At 40.8% G+C, this 25,000-nt stretch overlaps 1 protein-coding gene and 2 long non-coding RNA genes across 8 annotated transcripts in view; 1 reads left to right on the forward strand and 2 right to left on the reverse strand.

Annotated features, from left to right (window-relative positions):
• Positions 1 to 13,632, reverse strand: part of LOC135090767 (serine protease inhibitor dipetalogastin-like) — a 13,847-nt gene extending 215 nt beyond the window's left edge. Inside the window, 11 exon segments of the mRNA XM_063987838.1 lie at positions 1 to 125; positions 127 to 173; positions 2,174 to 2,465; positions 4,418 to 4,563; positions 5,025 to 5,183; positions 7,251 to 7,345; positions 7,709 to 7,783; positions 9,396 to 9,582; positions 10,171 to 10,275; positions 10,670 to 10,831; positions 12,944 to 13,632. The exon segment at positions 1 to 125 is cut by the window's left edge and continues 215 nt beyond it. Coding sequence (XP_063843908.1) covers positions 12 to 125; positions 127 to 173; positions 2,174 to 2,465; positions 4,418 to 4,563; positions 5,025 to 5,183; positions 7,251 to 7,345; positions 7,709 to 7,783; positions 9,396 to 9,582; positions 10,171 to 10,275; positions 10,670 to 10,831; positions 12,944 to 13,175 — 1,614 coding nt within the window. The 5' untranslated portion in view covers positions 13,176 to 13,632 and the 3' untranslated portion in view covers positions 1 to 11.
• The window catches only part of LOC135091030 (uncharacterized), a 58,668-nt gene extending 35,596 nt beyond the window's left edge, over positions 1 to 23,072 (forward strand). Inside the window, exons 3-5 of one of the 3 annotated variants that reach the window (XR_010262250.1) lie at positions 18,199 to 18,339; positions 21,779 to 21,974; positions 22,514 to 23,072. This is a non-coding gene — a long non-coding RNA (uncharacterized LOC135091030). The remainder of the gene's footprint in view (positions 1 to 18,198; positions 18,340 to 21,778; positions 21,975 to 22,513) is intronic. The other 2 variants (XR_010262251.1, XR_010262252.1) reach the window with 2 other exon arrangements.
• A 922-nt stretch (positions 23,073 to 23,994) lies between these two features.
• Positions 23,995 to 25,000, reverse strand: part of LOC135091028 (uncharacterized) — a 28,069-nt gene continuing 27,063 nt past the window's right edge. For all 4 annotated transcript variants that reach the window (XR_010262247.1, XR_010262248.1, XR_010262246.1 and 1 more), the window contains one exon: positions 23,995 to 25,000. This exon is cut by the window's right edge. This is a non-coding gene — a long non-coding RNA (uncharacterized LOC135091028).

A 25,000-nucleotide genomic window follows, 5' to 3' on the forward strand; every position in this document is an offset into this window, starting at 1 on the left:
GGCTTGGGGAGTTAATAGTAACACTCCCCTTTGTGAGCAATACGGAGGTGGGGGTTGTTGCAGCGTCGCTCGCCTCTCAGCTGACACTCATTACCGTAGGTGTTGCCGTCTGTGCCGCACACGGGGGTCATATTGCAATGTACAAAATCCGGGACAGTCAGGACGACCATAACCTGAAACAGTAGTGTAGGTGAGAAATGGTGCAAAGTACCTGTTAAATGATCACCAGTCGAAAACATCCGTGGACGCTTCAGATAACTCCCATCCCAACCTGTCCCTTGTCCACACTCCCATCCCAGCCTGCCCAGTGCATACACACGAGGAGGAGCCGAAGGATACGAGCCAGTCCTTAAAGATTGTAATAGGGTGTTTAATATTGAGGAGAAATTGTAAATATATTTGAAGTCAGTTGTGTTGAAGTTTTGACCGTGATGTGTATTAGGGTGGAGTGGTACACACACACACACACACACACACACACACATACACACACCTCCCTCCTACACTAACAAGGCCTCACTTATTTACACAATTTCCAGTCTCACATACCTCCCCAAGGATTCCTGCCTCTCTCCCACCTTCCCTCTTCCCCACACCTCCTCCTCTCACCCCTTTTTCCTTCCCTCTCCCCCTAACACTCACACAAAACCTTCATTATTCATTACTCAGCTAACTTCCATTACTCAGCTAATTTCCAGCCAGTTCCAGAAACCCTTCCCCAACTTCCCCCTCCTCCCGCTGTACTTTTCTCCCACACCCCTCCCCTTCCTTAATTTCCAGGAACGCCACACTGGATCACGTGACACTCTTGCGTAGATCAAGGTTTATCCACCACAGGAACTTGAAAGTGACAATGATGATGACAATGGTGGTGGTGGTGGTGGTGGTGATGGTGGTGGTAGTGGTGGTGATGATGATGGTGATGGAGATGAGTGCAGTACGTAGCAATATATTCATATAGGGAGGGATGGAAAGGAGAGATGATGAGAGATAGAGAAGGGGAATAAAGATGAGACACAGAGAGAAGGAGGAAAAACATTCAAAGACCAACTGAAGTGAGAGACGGGTAGAGAGACGTGGAGAGACGGAAAAAAGGATAAAAATGGTTATGGGGAATAAGAACGAGAAGTAATGGAGAATAAAGATAACAGACATGGAGAGGAGGAACGAAACAGACAAAGATAACAGACAAGGAGAGGAGGAACGAAACAGACTAACTGTAGTAAAAAAGAGAGATGAAGGACTAAAGACTAGAAAAACAAAAAAAGAGGGAAGGAAGGTTTCTGACAGTGCCCCCTGACCCCTCTCCCTTTCCATCTCCCCTGCGCCCCATCCCCGTCTCCATTCTTCCCTAAGGGCGTCATCAGTCATACAGGTTTTGAAGGACACTGCCTTGTCCTCTCTCTCTCTCTCTCTCTCTCTCTCTCTCTCTCTCTCTCTCTCTCTCTCTCTCTCTCTCTCTCTCTCTCTCTCTCTCTCTAATAAAAAAGAGGAGGGGGGAAGAAAAACAAAACACAAGAACATAAAGACACAAGGGAAGCTTCAAGAAGCCATTAGGCCTGCACGTGGCAGGTACTGTATAAAAACATGCCCATCTACTTCCACTTATCATCGTGATGCACAAAGTTGTCCAATCTTTTAAACCTTTCCGATGACTCGGCACTAACAACCTGATTACTGAGTCCATTCCATTCATCCACTACTCGAGAACTGATTCACAAACACACCAGCAAAATTTGGTAAGATTATGAAGCACCTCAGTGTCTGGCATGAACTAACAGGCTGTATTAAAGCTTTTAAGAATTTTCAAGGGTGTTTTCATGACTGTAGTAGTAGTTTAGTGGTAGTTTAACCCCTCCACCGCTATGGTCGTCTCTTGTTCAACCGAGACCACCGTAATAAATTTAGATGAACATAGAGGTAAAGGAAAAAGATGAGGTTAATATAATCTAAGCTACGGACGTGTCTATATATTTAAAAGGCTGTAGTGCCGAGTGTAGTAGCGAGTCATCTCTGTGGCCTTTGTGAAAATTATTCGTCCTGGTGAGAAAACAAAGCGTTTCAAAATAAGGATTGTTAGTTATTTCTATACCACCTTGAAGATATTAGCATTGTTATTATTATTATTATTATTATTATTATTATTATTATTAGTTGTAGTAGTAGTACTTACCCTCGGTCACCACCACCATCATCACCACCACCATCATCACCACCAACAGACTTTTGGTATTCATCTCGCTCTCTCTCTCTCTCTCTCTGGGAAGCAAATCAACCTGAGAATCAAAACAAACAGACAAAAAGTGACAGGATCTGTTTGTTCCCACGAGGAAAACACGAACAGACTTAAGAAAACACTTGCATCCAAACACTCTACAGTACATTGTATTGTTCATTCTTGTTTGTCGTTCTGGTGTTGAAAAATGTAAAGGAATCAGCAACACCTTGTAACAAAACGGTCTTTTCTGTGTTGTTAATTATTGTGTTGCCATTCTAGTGTCCAGTAATTGAAAGGAATAAGTAATACAGTTAGCTGCCTTAGTCTTTAGACTACACTTGCAAAACCTGTCTTTCCGTGTTAATTATTACACTGTCATTCGCTACTGGTGAGTAATTCAAAGCAATCAGTAATACCGCTCAGTGTCGTAGACTTTGTGACACACATGCAGAAACACTCCTTCTGTGGTGCCTTTGTTCACTCCTGTCATGCTGGTGTGAACCAAGTAAGGAACCAGTAAGGAGTGTAAACAGACTTAAGAACACACGTTGCGCTGCCATTGCAGTGTTGAATAATTGAAAGGAATGTATAAGTGATGCAATCAGACAGTGCGGCAGGTAACAAAAGTATATTAGACTCACTAACACACGTGCAGATCAACACACTTCTCAGTGGAGCCTCGTTAACTCTTGTCACTCTAGTGTTCAATGAATTAAAAACTCTCTAAGAAATACAATAAGAGAATACAATAGGTAAGATAACTGTAACACTCACTAACACATGCAAAAACAACAACTTCTCTATGGAGCCTCGTTCACTCTTGTCACTCTAGTGTTGAATACATTAAGAACTCATAAGTAATACATTAAGACAATGCAATAGGTGGAGACAACTGTAACAGACTCGATAACACACACATGCAAAACAACACACTTCCTTGTGGAGCCTCGTTCACTCTTGTCACTGTAGCCTCGAGTTGTGTGGGACTCAACATAAGGGCTAGGAAAGGACTCACCTGTGATGTGTGTGGCGATCACCTGTGGACTGAAGAAGTGACCAGCGCGCGTCTTCCTTCTCTCTCCTCCCCTCCTTCTCCTCCTCCTCCTCCTCCTCCTCCTCCTTTTCCCTCTGTATTAACCTTATGGCGTAATGTAGGATGTGTTTGTGTGTTCGTGCGTTATGGTGTTACTAAGTGCCTCATTGTCCTTCACTCACTTTAAAACTAAACCATTATCTTCTGTCTACATTAATTGATGATGATGATGATGATGATGATGATGATGATGATACAATACAATACAAATGCACAATACAAGTGCACATATTCAGAAACGCCTTGCTCTCTCACGACGACGATTTTCAAAGCCCACAGAGATGACTTGGCAAGTTCTCAAGAGTGTTTCTCCAGTTCGTAGTATAGTAATTTTGTTAAACTATTACTAAAACTGTAAAAAAAAACATCCCTAGAAACCCACATAACTTTACCACGGCTATTTCCAAAGGCCTCAGAGATGACTTGCCGGGTTCTTGGGAGTGTTGTTCCTTTTCGTAATACAAAAATAGAAAGACAGTGAAGACAGAAAAGAAGTAGGAAGAATATACGAACAGGGAAGAAAAAAATATGGAAGGAAAAAAATGAAGAAAGAAGTAGAATACGGAACAACACGAATGGAAGATAGAAGAAATAAAGGGAGAAAGATGTAAGAAAGAAATGAAGTAGGAAAAATAAACTTGAAAGCAGGGAACAAAATTAGAAACACGTGTCTTAACCTGATAGTGAAGACCAAGGGTAAACCACAATAGAGAAAAACAGGAAGAGGCAGGCGGCTGGAACACCTCAAACAAATGACAACTCTGGGGGAAAACAACCCTACATTAACAGAAGAGAGACAGCCAGGTCGGTATTATAAAAACAAGTGAGAAATTGTTATCTGTATTCATTTCCACTTTTCTTTTTTGTGTTGTCAATAAGATCTTGTTTTTCTACTTGTATTAAATGTCTGGCAAGATTCTCTTATCACGGTTAGGACATATTGTATGTTCCTAGTAGTGAAGACTGCCTCAATACTTCACAGCACAAGGAAGCGGCTGATTATCTTGATAATTAACTGCTGTTGTGAACCAGTGCCTTGTGACTGGTGTGTGGCGGCTGCTGTGGGTCTGTCTTGCTGCTGGGGTGCTAAGCATGGTCGTTGTAACACTCTCCTCTGTGGACGACTCGTAGAGGGAAGGGTGGAAGCAGTTTGTTTGTGCCTCCACGAAGCACTCATTGCCGTGGGTCATGCCGTCACTGCCGCACACGGGCTCATAGTGATCTGTACAGTTCACATCGCAGACACCGTGACCTGGAGAGTGATGTGTGGCGTGAGGCGTGCTGGCAGAGTGGTGGGTGGGCAAGGCGTGACCAATGGACTAGCCTGACGCACCCACAAATGTTTTTTTTTGTTTCTGACACAGGACTATTCTCTCTCTCTCTCTCTCTCTCTCTCTCTCTCTCTCTCTCTCTCTCTCTCTCTCTCTCTCTCTCTCTCTATCTATCTATCTCTGTTGTAAATAGGAATAAAAACATTTTTTTTTTGCCTTGTTTATTTACTGTCTGTATTAAGTGTGTGGCAGGGTTTTGATAAGTTTCGGACACATTGCAAGTTAGGGGTAGTGAAGACTGCGTCATTACTTCACTGCGTAAGAAAGTGGGTGACTAATTTGATGATTAACTGCTGTTGTGAACCACTGCCTTGTGACTGCTATGCTGGGTCGTAACTGCTGAGTGGCTGCTGCTGTAGGTCTGTGTTGAGGCTTGGGAGTTAATAGTAACACTCCCCTTTGTGAGCAATACGGAGGTGGGGGTTGTTGCAGCGTCGCTCGCCTCTCAGCTGACACTCATTACCGTAGGTGTTGCCGTCTGTGCCGCACACGGGGTCATATTCCAATGTACAAATTACGGGACAGTCAGGACGACCATAACCTGAAACAGTAGTGTAGGTGAGAAATGGTGCAAAGTACTGTTAAATGATCACCAGTCAAAAACATCCGTGGACGCTTCAGATAACTCCCATCCCAACCTGTCCCTTGTCCACACTCCCATCCCAGCCTGCCCAGTGCATACACACGAGGAGGAGCCGAAGGATACGAACCAGTCCTTAAGAATTGTAATAGGGTGTTTAATATTGAGGGGAAATTGTAAATATATTTGAAGTCAGCTGTGTTGAAGTTTTGATCGTGATGTGTATAAGGGTGGAGTGGTACACACACACACACACACACACACACACACACACACACACACACACACACACACACACACACACACACACCTCCCTCCTACACAAACAAGGCCTCACTTATTTACACAATTTCCAGTCTCACGTACCCCCAAGGATTCCTGCCTCTCTCCCACCTTCCCTTATCACCACACCTCTCCCCTCTCACCCCTTTTCCTTCCCTCTCTTCCTAACACTCACGCAAAACCTTCATTATGCATTACTTAGCTAACTTCCAGCCAGTTCCAGAAACCCTTCCCCCAACTTCCCCTCCTCCTGCTGCACCCTTTCTCCCACACCCCTCCCCTCCCTTAATTTCCAGGAACGCCACACTGGATCACGTGACACTCTTGCGTAGATCAAGGTTTATCCACCACAGGAACTTGAAAGTGACAATGATGATGACGATGGTGGTGGTGGTAGTGATGGTGGTGGTAGTGGTGGTGATGATGATGGTGATGGAGATGAGTGCAGTACGTAGCAATATATTCATATAGGGAGGGATGGAAAGGAGATGATGAGAGATAGAGAAGGGGAATAAAGATGAGACACAGAGAGGAGGAGGAAAGACATTCAAAGACCATCTGAAGTGAGAGACGGGTAGAGAGACGTGGAGAGACGGAAAAAAGGATAAAAATGGTTATGGGGAATAAGAACGAGAAGTAATGGAGAATAAAGATAACAGACAAGGAGAGGAGGAACGAAACAGACAAAGATAACAGACAAGGAGAGGAGGAACGAAACAGACTAACTGTAGTAAAAAAGAGAGATGAAGGACTAAAGACTAGAAAAACAAAAAAAAGGGAAGGAAGGTTTCTGACACACTGCCCCCTGACCCCTCTCCCTTTCCATCTCCCCTGCGCCCCATCCCCCTTCCCCATTCTTCCCTAAGAACGTCATCAGTCATACAGGTTTTGAAGGACACTGCCTTGTCTCTCTCTCTCTCTCTCTCTCTCTCTCTCTCTCTCTCTCTCTCTCTCTCTCTCTCTCTCTCTCTCTCTCTCTCTCTCTAATAAAAAAAAAAGGAGGGGGAAGAAAAACAAAACACAAGAACATAAAGACACAAGGGAAGCTGCAAGAAGCCATCAGGCCTGCACGTGGCAGGTCTTGTATAAAAACATGCCCATCTACTTCCACTTATCATCGTGATGCACAAAGTTGTCTAGTCATTTAATCCTTCCCGATGACTCGGCACTAACAACCTGATTACTGAGTCCATTCCATTCATCCACTACTCGAGAACTGATTCACAAACACACCAGCAAAATTTGGTAAGATTATGAAGCACCTCAGTGTCTGGCATGAACTAACAGGCTGTATTGGAAGCTTTTAGGGATTTTCAAGGGTGTTTTCATGACTGTAGTAGTAGTTTAGTGGTAGTTTAACCCCTCCACCGCTATGGTCGTCTCTTGTTCAACCGAGACCACCGTAATAAATTTAGATGAACATAGAGGTAAAGGAAAAAGATGAGGTTAATATAATCTAAGCTACGGACGTGTCTATATATTTAAAAGGCTGTAGTGCCGAGTGTAGTAGCGAGTCATCTCTGTGGCCTTTGTGAAAACTGTTCGTCCTGGTGAGAAAACAAAGCGTTTTAAAATAAGGATTTTTAGTTTTTATTTCTATACCACCTTCAAGATATTAGCATTGTTATTATTATTATTATTATTATTATTATTATTATTATTATTATTATTATTATTATTGTTATTATTATTATTATTATTATTATTATTATTATTATTATTAGTTGTAGTAGTAGTAGTACTTACCCTCGGTCACCGCCACCATCATCACCACCACCATCATCACCACCAACAGACTTTTGTTATTCATCTCTTTCGCTCTCCTCTTCTGGGAAGCAAATCAACCTGGAGAATCAAAACAAACAGACAAAAAAGTGACAGGATCTGTTTGTTCCCACGAGGAAAACACGAACAGACTTAAGAAAACACTTGCATCCAAACACTCTACAGTACATTGTATTGTTCATTCTTGTTTGTCGTTCTGGTGTTGAAAAATGTAAAGGAATCAGCAACACCTTGTAACAAAACGGTCTTTCTGTGTTGTTAATTATTGTGTTGCCATTCTAGTGTCCAGTAATTGAAAGGAATAAGTAATACAGTTAGCTGCCTTAGTCTTTAGACTACACTTGCAAAACCTGTCTTTCCGTGTTAATTATTACACTGTCATTCGCTACTGGTGAGTAATTCAAAGCAATCAGTAATACCGCTCAGTGTCGTAGACTTTGTGACACACATGCAGAAACACTCCTTCTGTGGTGCCTTTGTTCACTCCTGTCATGCTGGTGTGAACCAAGTAAGGAACCAGTAAGGAGTGTAACAGACTTAAGAACACACGTTGCGCTGCCATTGCAGTGTTGAATAATTGAAAGGAATGTATAAGTGATGCAATCAGACAGTGCGGCAGGTAACAAAAGTATATTAGACTCACTAACACACGTGCAGATCAACACACTTCTCAGTGGAGCCTCGTTAACTCTTGTCACTCTAGTGTTCAATGAATTAAAAACTCTCTAAGAAATACAATAAGAGAATACAATAGGTAAGATAACTGTAACACTCACTAACACATGCAAAAACAACAAACTTCTCTATGGAGCCTCGTTCACTCTTGTCACTCTAGTGTTGAATACATTAAGAACTCATAAGTAATACATTAAGACAATGCAATAGGTGAGACAACTGTAACAGACTCGATAACACACACATGCAAAACAACACACTTCCTTGTGGAGCCTCGTTCACTCTTGTCACTGTAGCCTCGAGTTGTGTGGGACTCAACATAAGGGCTAGGAAAGGACTCACCTGTGATGTGTGTGGCGATCACCTGTGGACTGAAGAAGTGACCAGCGGTCGTCTTCCTTCTCTCCTCTCCTCCTCCTCCCTCTGTATTAACCTTATGGCGTAATGCAGGATGTGTTTGTGTGTTCGTGCGTTATGGTGTTACTAAGTGCCTCATTGTCCTTCACTCACTTTAAAACTAAACCATTATCTTTTGTCTACATTAATTGATGATGATGATGATGATGATGATGATGATGATGATGATACAATACAATACAAATGCACAATACAAGTGCACGTATTCAGAAACGCCTTGCTCTCTCACCACGAAGATTTTCAAAGCCCACAGAGATGACTTGGCAAGTTCTCAACAGTGTTTCTCCAGTTCGTAGTATAGTAATTTTGGTTAAACTATTACTAAAACCGTAAAAAAAAACATCCCTAGAAACCCACATAACTTTACCACGGCTATTTCCAAAGGCCTCAGAGATGACTTGCCGGGTTCTTGGGAGTGTTGTTCCTTTTCGTAATACAAAAATAGAAAGACAGAAGACAGAAAAGAAGTAGGAAGAATATACGAACAGGGAAGAAAAATATGGAAGGAAAAAAATGAAGAAAGAAGTAGAATACGGAACAACACGAATGGAAGATAGAAGAAATAAAGGGAGAAAGATGTAAGAAAGAAATGAAGTAGAAAAATTAACTTGAAAGCAGGGAACAAAATTAGAAATACGTGTCTTAACCTGATAGTGAAGACCAAGGGTAAACCACAATAGAGAATAACAGGAAGAGGCAGGTGGCAAGAACACCACAAACAAATGACAACACTGGGGAAAAACAACGCTAGATTATCAGAAGAGAAACAACCAGGCCGGTATTATAAAAAAAAAAGTGAGAAATTGTTATCTGTATTCATCTCCACTTTTTTTTTTTTTTTGTGTTGTCAATAAGATCTTGTTTATTTTCTACTTGTATTAAATGTCTGGTAAACTTCCGCTAACATGCTTAGGACACGTTGCATGTTCCTAATAGTGAAGACTGCCTCAATACTTCACAGCACAAGGAAGCGGCTGATTATCTTGATAATTAACTGCTGTTGTGAACCAGTGCCTTGTGACTGGTGTGTGGCGGCTGCTGTGGGTCTGTCTTGCTGCTGGGGTGCTAAGCATGGTCGTTGTAACACTCTCCTCTGTGGACGACTCGTAGAGGGAAGGGTGGAAGCAGTTTGTTTGTGCCTCCACGAAGCACTCATTGCCGTGGGTCATGCCGTCACTGCCGCACACGGGCTCATAGTGATCTGTACAGTTCACATCGCAGACACCGTGACCTGGAGAGTGATGTGTGGCGTGAGGCGTGCTGGCAGAGTGGTGGGTGGGCAAGGCGTGACCAATGGACTAGCCTGACGCACTCAACGTTTTTTTGTTTTGTTTCTGACACAGGACTATTCTCTCTCTCTCTCTCTCTCTCTCTCTCTCTCTCTCTCTCTCTCTCTCTCTCTCTCTCTCTCTCTCTCTCTCTCTCTCTCTCTCTCTCTCTCTCTCTCTCTCTCTCTCTCTTTCTCTCTCTCTCTTGTAAGCAGGAATAAAAATCAAACATTTTGCTTCTGCTTTGTTTATTTACTGTTTGTATTAAGTGTGTGTCAGTGTTGTGATGAGTTTAGGATACGTTTACCATTGTGTGTGTGTGTGTGTGTGTGTGTGTGTGTGTGTGTGTGTGTGTGTGTTTCCTCTCGTGTTCGTATTTATAAACGCCGGTTTCTCTAATTTTTTTTTTTTTTTTTCAGAGGCTGCATAAATTATTACGAATAGCAGTGTGGTGTTTTCTTTGGCTCTTTCCAAGTCAGTGGTTCCCAGTCATTGGTGCAGCATCTGTGTCAAACGATCACCAGTCATGAGAACATCCGTGAACGCCTCGGGTAACTTCCATTTACAGCCGCGTAACAGCATCTCGTACTTCTCGATGGAACGAGCTCTTGTCCCTTCCTGTGCCACTGTACAGCGAGGGAAGACATTGCATTACACCATCACAAATCAGTAGTCCAGTAAACTTCGGTGTTCTAAAATAGGAATATAAAAAAAAGGAAAGATTTGTTTATTTACTTCCTGTATTGAATGTCCTACAATATTTTGATAACATGTTTAGAACGCGTTGCGAATCGTAAATAAAACGTAAAAAAATGTAAAAAAAAAAAATGTATTGGCTTCTGGTAAAACATTTAAGAAACGTTGCAAGTTTCCAATAGTGAAGGCTGCGTCATTACTTCACAGCACAAGAAAGAAATCGGGTGATTAACTGGTGATTCAGTGCTGTCGTGAGCCATTGCCGTGGGTCGTAACTGCTGAATGGCAGCCGCGTCGTGTCTGTCTTGTTGCTGGGGTGTTAATGTTGGTAGTAGCACTTCCCTCTGTGAGCAATACGGAGGCTGGGGTTGTTGCAGCGTCGCTCATCTCTCAGCTGACACTCATTACCGTAGGTGTTGCCGTCAGTGCCGCACACGGGGTCATATTCCAATGTACAAATTCCGGGACAGTCAGGACGACCATAACCTGCAAATTCCAGTGTAGGTGTGAGGTGGTGTAGTGCAGGTGTGAGATGGTGCAGTGCTGGTATGAGGTGGTGCAGTGAAGGTGTGAGGTGGTGCAGTGCAGGTGTGAGGTGGTGCAGTGCAGGTATGCAGGTAGTGCTAAGTACATGTTAAACGATCACCAGTCGAAAACACCGTGTCCACTTTTCCAGGTAACTCCCCATCCCAGCCTGCCCAATGCATACACACGAGGAGGAGCTGAAGAATACGAGCCAGTCCTTAAAGATTGTAATAAGATGTTTAATATTGAGGGGAAAATGTAAATATATTTGAAGTCAGCTGTTTGTGTTGAAGTTATGACTCTGGTGTGGATAAGGGTGGAGTGGTAGCTACACACACACACACACACACAACACACACACACACACCCTCCTACACAAACAAGGCCTCACTTATTTACACAATTTTCAGTCTCACATACCCCCCAAGGATTCCTGCCTCTCTCCCACCTTCCCTCATCCCCACAACTCTCCCTCTCACCCCTCTTCCTTCCCTCTCCCCCTAACACTCACACAAAACCTTCATTATTCATTACTCAGCTAACTTCCATTACTCAGCTAATTTCCAGCCAGCTCCAGAGGACGCTTCCCCCCAACCTCCCCTTTCCTCCCGCTGCACCCTTTCTCCCACACCCCTCCCCTTCCTTAATTTCCAGGAACGCCACACTGGGATCACGTGACACTCTTGTGTAGATCAAGGTTTATCCACCACAGGAACTTGAAAGTGACATTGATGATGACAATGGTGGTGGTGGTGGTGATGGTGATTGTGGTGGTAGTGGTGGTGATGATGGTGATGGAGATGAGTGCAGTAAGTAGCAATATATTCATATAGGGAGGGATGGAAAGGAGATGATGAGATATAGAGAAGGGGAATAAAGATGAGACACAGAGAGAAGGAGGAAAGACATTCAAAGATCAAATGAAGTGAGAAACGGGTAGAGAGACGTGGAGAGACGGAAAAAAGGATAAAAATTGTTATGGGGGAATAAGAACGAGAAGTAATGGAGAATAAAGATAACAGACATGGAGAGGAGGAACGAAACAGACTAACTGTAGTAAAAAAGAGAGATGAAGGACTAAAGACTAGAAAAAACAAAAAAGAGGGAAGGAAGGTTTCTGACACACTGCCCCCTGACCCCTCTCCCTTTCCATCTCCCCTGCGCCCCCATCCCATCCCCATCCCCATTCTTCCCTAAGGGCGTCATCAGTCATACAGGTTTTGAAGGACACTGCTTTGTCTCTCTCTCTCTCTCTCTCTCTCTCTCTCTCTCTCTCTCTCTCTCTCTCTCTCTCTCTCTCTCTCTCTCTCTCTCTCTCTCTCTCTCTAATAAAAAAAAGAGGAGGGGGGAAGAAAAACAAAACACAAGAACATAAAGACACAAGGGAAGCTGCAAGAAGCCATCAGGCCTGCACGTGGCAGGTCCTGTATAAAAACATGCCCATCTACTTCCACTTATCATCGTGATGCACAAAGTTGTCTAGTCATTTAATCCTTCCCGATGACTCGGCACTAACAACCTGATTACTGAGTCCATTCCATTCATCCACTACTCGAGAACTGATTCACAAACACACCAGCAAAATTTGGTAAGATTATGAAGCACCTCAGTGTCTGGCATGAACTAACAGGCTGTATTGGAAGCTTTTAGGGATTTTCAAGGGTGTTTTCATGACTGTAGTAGTAGTTTAGTGGTAGTTTAACCCCTCCACCGCTATGGTCGTCTCTTGTTCAACCGAGACCACCGTAATAAATTTAGATGAACATAGAGGTAAAGGAAAAAGATGAGGTTAATATAATCTAAGCTACGGACGTGTCTATATATTTAAAAGGCTGTAGTGCCGAGTGTAGTAGCGAGTCATCTCTGTGGCCTTTGTGAAAATTATTCGTCCTGGTGAGAAAACAAAGCGTTTCAAAATAAGGATTTTTAGTTTTTATTTCTATACCACCTTCAAGAATATTAGCATTGTTATTATTATTATTATTATTATTATTATTATTATTATTATTATTATTATTGTTATTATTATTATTATTATTATTATTAGTTGTAGTAGTAGTAGCTAGTACTTACCCTCGGTCACCGCCACCATCATCACCACCACCATCATCACCACCAACAGACTTTTGGTATTCATCTCGCTCTCTCTCTCTCTCTCTCTCTCTCTTCTGGGAAGCAAATCGACCTGAGAATCAAAACAAACAGACAAAAAGTGACAGGATCTGTTTGTTCCCACGAGGAAAACACGAACAGACTTAAGAAAACACTTGCATCCAAACACTCTACAGTACATTGTATTGTTCATTCTTGTTTGTCGTTCTTGGTGTTGAAAAATGTAAAGGAATCAGCAACACCTTGTAACAAAACGGTCTTTTCTGTGTTGTTAATTATTGTGTTGCCATTCTAGTGTCCAGTAATTGAAAGGAATAAGTATTACAGTTAGCTGCCTTAGTCTTTAGACTACACTTGCAAAACCTGTCTTTCCGTGTTAATTAATACACTGTCATTCGCTACTGGTGAGTAATTCAAAGCAATCAGTAATACCGCTCAGTGTCGTAGACTTTGTGACACACATGCAGAAACACTCCTTCTGTGGTGCCTTTGTTCACTCCTGTCATGCTGGTGTGAACCAAGTAAGGAACCAGTAAGGAGTGTAACAGACTTAAGAACACACGTTGCGCTGCCATTGCAGTGTTGAATAATTGAAAGGAATGTATAAGTGATGCAAGAAGACAGTGCGGCAGGTAACAAAAGTATAATAGACTCACTAACACACGTGCAGATCAACACACTTCTCTGTGGAGCCTCGTTAACTCTTGTCACTCTTGTGTGGTAAAGTTAAAAACTCATAAGTAATACATTAAGATAGATAATATAAGTGTAATAGACTCGATAACACATGCAAAAACAACACACTTTTCTATGGAGCCTTGTTCATTCTCGTCACTCTAATGTCGAGTTATCTAAAGAACTCAATATAAGGACTAGGAAAGGACTCACCTTTGATGTGTGTGGCTGTCACCTGTGGCTGTCACCTGCGGACCTGAAGAAGTGAGCAATTCCCCTTCTCCTTCTCACGTCTGGTCTTCCTCCTCCTCCTCCTCCTCCTTTTCCTCCTCTTTCCTTCTCCTCCTCGTCCTCCTTCTCCTCCTCCTCCCTCTGTATTAACCTTGTGGCGTAATGCAGGATATGATTTTGCTTGTTTATGCGCTGTAGTGTTACCAAGTGCGTCATTGTGCTTTACTTTATATAATAAAAAATTACACCTTTATCTCTTGTCTGCATATGTGGCAATAATAATAGTAATAATAATGATAATAATGATGACAGATGGAGTCGCCTGTACATTTGCATCATTGTTCATTCGTTACAATAAGTGATAATGGTGATGATGACACTTAGAAATGCTATAGAGGATACATACATACGTATATACAACCATGTATATTTATACATTAATACATTTATACAGATTATTATTATTATTTTGTCATACACGCACCAATTATGAATTTGTGGATTGTTAGGAATGAGACACAGAGAGTGAGAGAGAAAAGCGAGAGAGAGAGAGAGAGAGAGAGAGAGAGAGAGAGAGAGAGAGAGAGAGAGGAGAGAGGAGAGAGAGAGAGAGAGAGAGAGAGAGAGAGAGTTAGAAAGCGAGAGAGAGAGAGAGCGAAAAAGAGCCAGAGAGAGCCAGAGAGCGAGAGAGAGAGAGCCAGAGAGCGAGAGAGAGAGCCAGAGAGCGAGAGAGACAGAGAGAGAGTCAAAAAGCGAGAGAAAGAGAGAAAGAGCCAGAGAGAGAGAGAGAGAGAGACCGAGAGAGGAGAGAGAGAGAGGAGGAGAGCGGAGGAGAGCCAGAGAGAGAGAGAGCCAGAGAGCGAGATTATTTATTATTATAGTTTATTGACAGAATTTTGCCAGATTACCAAGAAGCTTAAAGTAAAAATCATTTCACTAAAATCATTATATCATATAAAAAGAGCTACAAATAAAAAATCCTGTCCAGATAAAATTAACCAATTCACATTGCAAAAAACAAACTTTCTCCAAGACTTAACTCTTAAAAAAATTCAAACTCCCTTTCTTTTAAAAAACAAGAGACATTTTAGCCGTAAAGCTTTAACACATCGCAAACATAATCGAGAGACATAAAGTGCCTAATAAAAAATTCAAACTCCCTTTCTTTTAAAAAACAAGAGACATTTTAGCCGTAAAGCTTTAACACATCGCAAACATAATCACATAAAGTACCTAATTTACCCTTATACTTCATTAAACTGGTAAAACTACTAAAATCCAACATATTATATCTAGCCCTACAGTCCCTTGACAAAGAACAATTTAGACAAAGAGACATGAGACTCATCTTGTACTGCATTACTATCACACATACCCAGTCGCAACTCTGCTGGTACCCAGAGAACGAGACGAGAACGAGAGAGAGAGCCAGAGAGCGAGAGAGCCGAAAAGCGAGAGAGAGAGAGAGAGAGAGAGCCAGATAGAGAGAGCCAGAGAGAGAGAGAGAGAGAGAGAGAGAGAGAGAGAGAGAGAGAGAGAGAGAGAGAGAGAGATGGAGTAATTGTGCATTGAGATAACAAAAAAAAAAAGGAAAAAGATGCGAATAATAGATAAAGAATTCAAGGTATCGTTGATATATGAAGAAAAAAAAATGAATAAACAAGAAGGAAGGAAGGAAGGAAGATTAGACGGGTTTATGGATGGGGATGACAAGTGGAAATAGGTAGGTATATTTCATACAATGACTGCAACGTGTAAGTCTGGGCGCTTCTTGCAGCTTACCTTTTTCTTATGTTCTTATGAAGGAGAAAATAAGGTCAGAGAGAGAGAGAGAGAGAGAGAGAGAGAGAGAGAGAGAGAGAGAGAGAGAGAGAGAGAGAGAGAGAGAGAGAGAGAGAGAGAGAGAGAGAGATTTTAACAATCGTATGATGATAATAATTTGTTAATAAGGAGGTAATGATAATAATAATAATGAAAACTTATTCATTTTATTTTTAATTACTCCTTTCCGACTCAATTCCGCTTAATTTTCTTAATGTAAGAGACGCTCTGAACAAAAAGAACAAAGGAAAATATATCGATAAAACATACCACCATCCTAAAGAGGTCGAAGGAGTTATCGAAAAAAAAAAGAAAAAGAAAAGAGGAGGGTTTATAAAGTTAAGAAATTGATGATTCTTCTCCTTATATAATTTCTTGCTGCAGCCTCCACCCACCACCCCCCAAAAAAAAAAAAAAAATAAATAAATAAAAAAAAGAATAAATAAAAAAAAAAAAAAAATAAACAGCCTCATAAAAGTTCTTACTCGTGTTCTCTAATACATGAGCGGTGCCTGTAAGACGCCACGAGATTGATCACAAGAGAATGAAATGCGTCTAACCTTTTCAGAGCGTGTGAGGCTTGCAGAGACTTTGCAGTACTTCCCCTGGTGTTATTGTTGTTCATCTCTTGTTTTCAGTGTGGGAAGTCGGGAAAGCCTCAGTAAAAGAGTGGGGAAGTCCTTTTTCTTGCTTCTGAGAAAATGAGGAAGCGAAGAATGTTTATAGTTTTTTTTTTTTTTTGTATTTTTGTATTTTCATTTGATTTGTTCTGGTTTCGTTTCGTTTCGTTTTCGGTTTAGATTAATTTAGCTTGGTTTAGATTAGTGTGTATGTCTGATTAATTTATGTCTGTTTTGGCTCCAAACTATCTGTCTTCAGAGAGAGAGAGAGAGAGAGAGAGAGAGAGAGAGAGAGAGAGAGAGAGAAGAGGGAGAAACAAAATAAAATTCCTGAGTGTTGTGTTGTTGATGGTGGCGTTGACGGGGATGGTGACAACTAGTGAAGGGAAGCACACTACCACTACTACAATGTACCACCATCGCCTACTACCATCGCCTACCACCATCGCCTACCACCATCGCCTACCCACGATCTGTCATCTTCCACATAATCAGACTTTTTTTTGTTGTTTTCGTATTCTTTTTTCCTCTCTCAGATCTAGAACATAAGAACATAAGAAATAAGGGAAGCTGCAAGAAGCGACCAGGCTTACACGTGGCAGTCCCTGTATGAAATATACCTACCTATTTCCATCTGCTATCCCCATCCATAAACTTGTCTAATCTTCTCTTAAAGCTCTCTAGTGTCCTACCACTAACTACATGATTACTGAGTCCGTTCCACTCATCTACCACTCTATTTGAGAACCAATTTTTTCCTATCTCCTTCCTAAACCTAAATTTTTTCAAGCTTGTACCCGTTATTTCTTGTTCTACCCTGGTTGCTGATCCTAAGAATTTTGCCTACATCCCCCTTGTTATAACCCTTATACCACTTAAAGACTTCTATCAGGTCCCCTCTTAACCTACGTCTCTCTAAAGAATGTAAATTTAACAGTTTCAACCTCGCCTCGTAAGGAATACTCCTCATCCCCTGTATCCTTTTAGTCATTCTCCTCTGTACTGATTCTAATAGGCCTATATCTTTCCTGTAATGTGGGGACTAGAACTGCACAGCGTAGTCTAGATGAGGTCTGACCAGCGCCAAGTATAACTTTAATATTACTTCCGGCCTTCTGCTTTCAACACTCCTAAAAATGAATCCCGGTACCCTATTTGCCTTGTTTCTGGCTTCTATGCATTGTTTCCCTAGACGGAGTTCATAGTTAACTATGACTCCTAAATCTTTCTCGTACCCTTTACCTACCAGAGTTTGGTTGTTTAATGTGTACCTATTGTGTGGGTTTCCTCTACCTACGCTAAGCACTTTGCATTTATTGATATTAAAATGCATTTGCCATCTATCCTTCCATTCATTCATTGTATCTAAGTCTGCCTGCAAGGCGAGATCTAGATTGTCCCGACATGTGTCTTGCAATGTTCCTTCCGGTGTATGGCAGTGGTGGCGTGATTTGACTTAATAATTACTTTCTGTACAATGCGAGGCGCTTTGGCAACAAACCAAGCTTCACTGTTATGCACCACGGGCCTTGCAAACAATTCACGGGACTGCTTCCTTAACGAGCATCAAACAACGCAGCACTGAAGTGTTTAGTCTGGATACGTTCATAAGTATTTATTTATTTATTTATTTATTTTTTTATATATATAAGAGGAATTCTGTCTAAGGGCAACAAAAAAGACGGTAAAAAAGAAAGAAAGAAATAAAAGGGCCACTGAAGCAATGAAGTATAGACCCGAAGAGGTCAACAGATAGCAATGTTTAGTCTGGATGCGTGAAAATGATTGTCCAAAATTATGTGAACTCTGTCTGCTACCCTTATACATTCTTAGTCTCCTCACGTTACCAAGCGCTTTTTTCATTTTCAGGGCTGTACTCGTTCTGCGGCATTTATGTTTGGTTGAAATATGACCCGGTGTGTGGCAACGACGACATAACCTACTTCAACGTGTGCGCTCTGTATCTGAGGAACAAAGCCAGCCACGCACCTGTCCACGTCGTTCACACAGGTGAGTGCTGGGCGGGTAAAGTGACCCCCAGCACCACTACTTGAGGCTTGGGCTAGTCACCACACAGAACCATAAGAGGAATGAATAAATAAGTAAATAGTCAGTCAATCAGTCAAATGAAGAAATGAATAACAATAAATCTGAAGAAAAGAAAACGAAGAGAAGGATGCATACAATGATTAAAATAGTTACCAGGTTTCCTTTCCGTTGGTGACAAAGTTATCTAAGAAACTGTTTTGCGCCGCTTAACCAACAGAACTCTGAACTTGAATCACTTGAATCTGGACCATATTGTCAACTTATTACTATTGGCGATATATAAGTTGAAAATGGTGTTTTAAACTATATTACAAGATTCATAATTATCGCTTTAAATTTGAGTCTAAATCCACCTCGCGATCCTCGGCGCGTCCAACTCGTTCCTTGAATAATTTAAATCTGTAACATATTGTGAGCTTATTACTACCTGCTAGTGAGTACCAGCTGCTCTTACCTGTAGGACGGAATCAAACTCGTGTCTTTTCTTTGTATTATTTTATTTTTCTTCAAACAGAATATTTTTGACAGACGACATCTGTTAATAAATTCCATACTCTGCGATGTTTCTCTTATAACTACCTTTCATTATTACCATTACTTATTTTCCACACTTGAATCGCGTTTTCCTTTCTACGACTTCATCATAATAGAAAAAAAAACTATCATTGTAATTTTTCCATGACACTTTCAGTACAACGGCATTGCTTTCACTCCTAACTAACTACCTTTATAAACTATTGGGTAGTAACTGTTGTCTGCTGTCAATATAAACCATTACATCTTAACTGTCATCCGCTATTCGTAACTGCTCTCCACTAGTCACTCCGTGTCCGTTTCTCCTGCCGGCGGTGTCAGCAAGGCCCTTTACGCTCGAGGTACAGATCAATGTCTTGGCAGCGCCTGGCGTCCAGGTCACACTGGGTCCTATAGGTGACGCCGTCACTACCACACACAGGGTCGAAGTCTGCTCCACAAAACCCTGAGCAAGTCACACCTGGAAAAGTGGAGGGTGACTGTGAGGTGAAGATTTTTCTCAAGACCATGCTCTGAAACACTCCCACGCCGCACCGCCACTGCATTCAAAAAGCTCTAATTGAAGTGACATGGGTTTTTAAGGATGTGTTTGTGGTTTTAGTGACAGACTAACAAGATTTCTACATTATTAACATCACAAACACTCTAGAGAAACTGACTAATCATCTCTTTGGCCTTTGAAAATAGTCGTGGTGAGAGAGTAAGGCATTTCAGAATGCGGACATGAAGTGGCATGGTGGTGGTGGAAGTAGTGGTGAAGTGGAGAAGTGGAGGTGAGGAGATTAGGAAACCTGGGGAAACTTAAACAAGTATTCTCTCTCTCTCTCTCTCTCTCTCTCTCTCTCTCTCTCTCTCTCTCTCTCTCTCTCTCTCTCTCTCTCTCTCTCTCTCTCTCTCTCTCTCTCTCTCTCTCTCTCTCTCTCTCTCTCTCTCTCTCTCTCTCTCTCTCATTAATCATAATATATTTATTGTTCTTTTTGTTTCCTCAGTATATTTCCAAACAAGTATTACCTGTTGTTCTTTTCTTCTTTGTATTGTTGTTGTAATCTTATTCTATCGCTCACTGGGTTAGTAGTAGTAGTAGTAGTAGTAGTAGTAGTAATTTACTTACCCTCAGCCAGCATCACCATCATCACCATCATCATCATCACCATTAACAGATCTCTGAGCTTCATCTTTATCTCTGTCTGTCTTGTAAGCAAAATAATCTGAAAGCCAAAAAATAATACTTTTTTATTTTATTTAATCAGGAAAACACGAGCAGGCAAGACCATTAATAGAAACTGACTGACTGACTGGCTGACTGACGGATGATGAAGAAGACTGACTGACAGACGATGATAGAAAAAAACTGATTAACTGACTGACTGACTAACTAACCAACTGACGCAAGATGAAGAAGACTAATTGATCGACTGAGTGACTAACTTACTGACAGATATTGATATTGACATGTTTATTGCATGCACTGATATGTATTGTAAACCTAAACACAAGTAAACAGGCATAATCTGTCGAGTACAAGTTCTCTTACAGAAATCATACCAACATTTGTACTTAAGTACATGCAATGATCTTACAGTATAATAGAGTTGTAGTAATGAAGTTGACAACTGTTGGTTGAAGAAACATACTCTTAAAATAAGGTAAAGTGAATGTGTCTGACTGAAATTTTGTCTAGCCAGGTAAAGAATTTCTGAGGGTGATGAACACTAACTGGTTAACTGACTGACTGACTTAAATAATACAAAAATGATCGTATGAAATCACACACCTTTTCTCTTACCTGTAATCACTTGCGTTGTATGTGGCGGTCACCTACAGACTGAGGAGGTGGTGAAGTGACCATCATGCCTCCTCTTCTAGCTCCTCCTCCTCCTCCTCCTCCCTCTGCTCATGAATTCCCAAGACGTTGCACAAAACGTGGGAGTGTTCGATGTGTTTCTACGGATACATTATCATGCAGTCAGGACAAAAGGATACCGTTCCATCTTTGTTTGATGACAGCACACATAGACGTCATAGAGGTGCATACTGTATACATTATTAATACATTCTTGAAGGATATTTTTTACACTCACTCTGGTTGTGAATTTATGGATGGATATCAGTAAGAAAGAAATGAAGAAATGGGGAATAGAGATTTACGTAAAAGTTGATGAGAGAGAGAGAGAGAGAGAGAGAGAGAGAGAGAGAGAGAGAGAGAGAGAGAGAGAGAGAGAGAGAGAGAGAGAGAGAGAGAGAGAGAGAGAGAGAGAGAGAGAGAGAGAGAGAGAGAGAGAGAGAGAGAGATTCCTCTTTTCTTCTCTCTTTCTTTTTCTTTTCTTTGTTAGACAAGGTTATAGGGGACAGACACAGAGAGATAGACTGATTCTTCTTTTCTTCTCGTTTTTTATTTCGTTTTTTTTTATCTTTTCTTCTTTCTTAGACAGGGACTTTGGGGAGAGGAGACAAAGACAGGAATTCTTCATTCTTTCTTGATTTATTTTACCTTCAGCTCAGTACCCCATGTATTATTTCTTGCTTGTTAGTCAAAAGGAAGTTAGGGATATTATTTATTTTTTCAGTTGCAGTGTGTCTAATATTTTTGCTTGTTCCTGATCCTCTTGGCTTCCTCGGAATACAGGCTCTATTTTGTTTTTATTTGTTTATTTATTTATTTATTTATTTATTATTAAGTTCTTGGCCTCGAAGTATACTGTTTCATGCATGTTTTTTTTTAGTTCATATTATAATTTGATATGCTTCAGTGTCACCTGGATTTTATTAGGTTAGGTGTTTTTGGACAGCTCAGTCTTATCTATCTATGTTTCTGCATTTCAGCCCCATTCTGTTTCTTAAGTTCCTGACTTTCTGCCACTTTTAGGTGCTGTTCCCTTTTCTGAATGGAAAAAAGAAGAGGAAGAAGAGGAGGAGAATGGAAGACCAAGAGGAATAACAAGCAATCATAAAGGGAAAGAAGAAGAGAAGGAAAATACAACAAGGGGAATAAATGATAAGTAATGGTGAGGAAGAGAAGAGCAGAACAAAAACAAGAATAATAATAATAAGTAATGGTAAAGGTAATGATAGTTTTTTTTTAATAGTGAATAAAAAAAGTTAAATTGTGAAGGAGGAGGAAAAGAGAATTGGAGCATTTTTATTTATTTTATTTTTTAAGATTAACATTATTCAAGCAGCAGTACGGTAGTAATGGTCGTGGGTAATCAAACTATTATTACTAACATGATTTATTTTGGCAATACACAATTAGCATACATACACATAACAAAGATATATATTTGTGAACTGTGGGGTATGAACTTTGGTGATTGTAAACGTACTGTGGGGGACATTCTTGGAGACTGTAAACAAACATACTGTTAGCACACACACACACACACACACACACAGAGAGAGAGAGAGAGAGAGAGAGAGAGAGAGAGAGAGAGAGAGAGAGAGAGAGAGAGAGAGAGAGAGAGAGAGAGAGAGAGAGAGAGAGAGAGAGAGAGAGAGAGAGAGAGAGAGAGAGAGAGAGAGAGAGAGAGAGAGAGAGAGAGAGAGAGACCACATACTACACACACACACACTACACACACTAAATTCCAATCACTTTTATCAGTTTTATATGCAAGAGGAACATGTGGGGAGCTGGGAAGAATGACAGCCCACAATAGACCAGAATGTACAGCCGATGTGCATGCGTAAGTGTGTCATGGCCTTGGGAACTAGAAGCGGAAGGCAAAGCAACAAGAGCACCTAATTGACTGTCACCATTTCCTGCAGGTTTGTTTAGTTAACTAATGTCAAAAACCTTCACTGTCATCAAGGCCTCACATCTCTGCATTCTTGACTATTCTATTATGATACTCAATAAAGATGTTTGTGAAGTTTTGCTATATACAGAAGAGGTGAGTGGAGTTAACAAACAAATTAAAACTGATGTGGGTTTCTACCAATCCTTATTAATCTTTTCATCTTCCTCATTCATTCAATCATCTTTCCTCTAATTTTACTTCATTGATTCTCTAAAATGCCAGAACTCCCATAGTAGTTCCTCTGCACTTCCTCATTCTCCTTTTATTTGTTAGTTAGCAGGACAAGAACTAAGGGTGTTTGTGCGTGCAGGGATGTGATGGGGAGATATGACTAACCTAGAATATTGAGGCTGAATGGTGAAGCTGGGGGAATGTGAGAGAGAGAGAGAGAGAGAGAGAGAGAGAGAGAAACTTTCTGGAATCCTATGTTTATAGTGCAAACTTTCTATTGTCATTTAGTGATTATTGTAATACTGCTGTAATTTCAATTGTTGTATGTAAAATGTCAGTGTAAAATGTAATGATGTAAAATGCAAAATGCCATCATTGTTGGGAATGTTGGAATGCTTGGGTAATTTTGCCAAGTCTCCCCTGAATGATGTTGATTTTCTGTACTTTCGCCTCCCCTACCTGCGGCTGGCTTCCGTTTTTTCACTTTCTAAATTATTATTTATTTGTATTCTTCACTTTGTATGTGAAATTTGCATTAGTTGAATTTGTACTTGAATACTGAGTGACTATCTTTTTGGAAATTTAATGTTAATATGAAATTAGTTTTAAGCTTTTGGGTTAAAGTCACTTGCCACCTCCCTCTCCACCACTCTGTCATCTTGTTCCTACTACATATTTTCGCCGTGTGCTCCCTCTCTGCTGCCTTGGTCCGGATACCCAGTGTAATATATATATATATATATATATATATATATATATATATATATATATATATATATATATATATATATATATATATATATATATATATATATATATATATATATATATATATATATATATATATATATATATATATATATATATATATATATATATATATATATATATATATATATATATATATATATATAGAGAGAGAGAGAGAGAGAGACACCACATTTGTACCCGGATGGACTAACCACTGAACGCCTTGGTGAATGGTTAACGTTTTGAAGTGGGTGCAATGAATTATTGAATTATAAGCCACATGAACTCATATCACAGCCTGGCAGACTCATACACACCTCTTCATGCACTAGAATACAATAAGGAAGAAAACAAAGGAGATAAGTCAACCTCACCCAAGATCCTTTAATGTGCAAGCAAGGGAGGTGTGGGGGTCTTTGGATGCACGGATGTGATGGGCAAGACAGATGAATTGAGACCAGCCTGAATGCTGTTTGCAATTTTATTTTTAACCTTTGATGTTTGCAATTTTATTTTTAACCTTTGATGTAATCCTGCTGAGATGTGAATTACTGGAATACTGGAATCAGAAGTGTAATATATAATACAATATGCAGATGAAGAGACCATAAACCATCTGGAGTCTTGTGTTTGTAATGTTTTAAGAGTGACGTGTGATGTATGCAGATGGAAGAATCTTAGTTTATGCTGGTAAGTTAGTTAGCTCTCCCTGTTTTTCTTCTGTACATTCTGGCTTATGCATACAGTACAGAGATGTATATTAAGACTGGTGGAGCTTGGAATGCCACACATGAGTTGCCTCTATCTTCCTTACATTCTAATATAAGTACAGTACACACATCATGTACAGAGATACAAGACTGGAGGAGCTTGAATGCCACACACAAGTTGCCTCTTTGCTGATGTAGTTTGTGAGTCAAAACTGACGCCTGACTTTTTCACTGATTCCTAATATGTTATTAAAGCAGGGGTTCTTAACCTTTTGCAAGCTGGGTCCCCCCAAACGTGGTTCAATTCAAATGGGGCCCCTTCCTCCCTGCACAACCCACTCAACCCCCTCTCCAACTATGCCACCATAGACAGACAGAATCAGATGGATAGGTAGATAGATAGCCATTGGCTAGGCATAACAGCTGCATCTCCCTTGTACTAATTGTGATTTTCTGTGATTTTTTTCCACATCCCGTCCTGTGCTCACACTCTCTCAGGAGAGGAGGCATGAGCTCCCCCATGGGGGAGCATCCCTACCCCGGTTGAAAACCATTGTATTAAAGTAACACATCTGGCTACATGTGGCTTACAAATGACTCTTGACTCTTCCTCTGACTCTTTCTGTTGTGTAATCTGCTCACCAGGGTATTTCAGTTACA

The sequence above is a fragment of the Scylla paramamosain genome, chromosome 36, assembly GCF_035594125.1.
Source record: "Scylla paramamosain isolate STU-SP2022 chromosome 36, ASM3559412v1, whole genome shotgun sequence".
Lineage (NCBI taxonomy): Eukaryota > Metazoa > Arthropoda > Malacostraca > Decapoda > Portunidae > Scylla > Scylla paramamosain.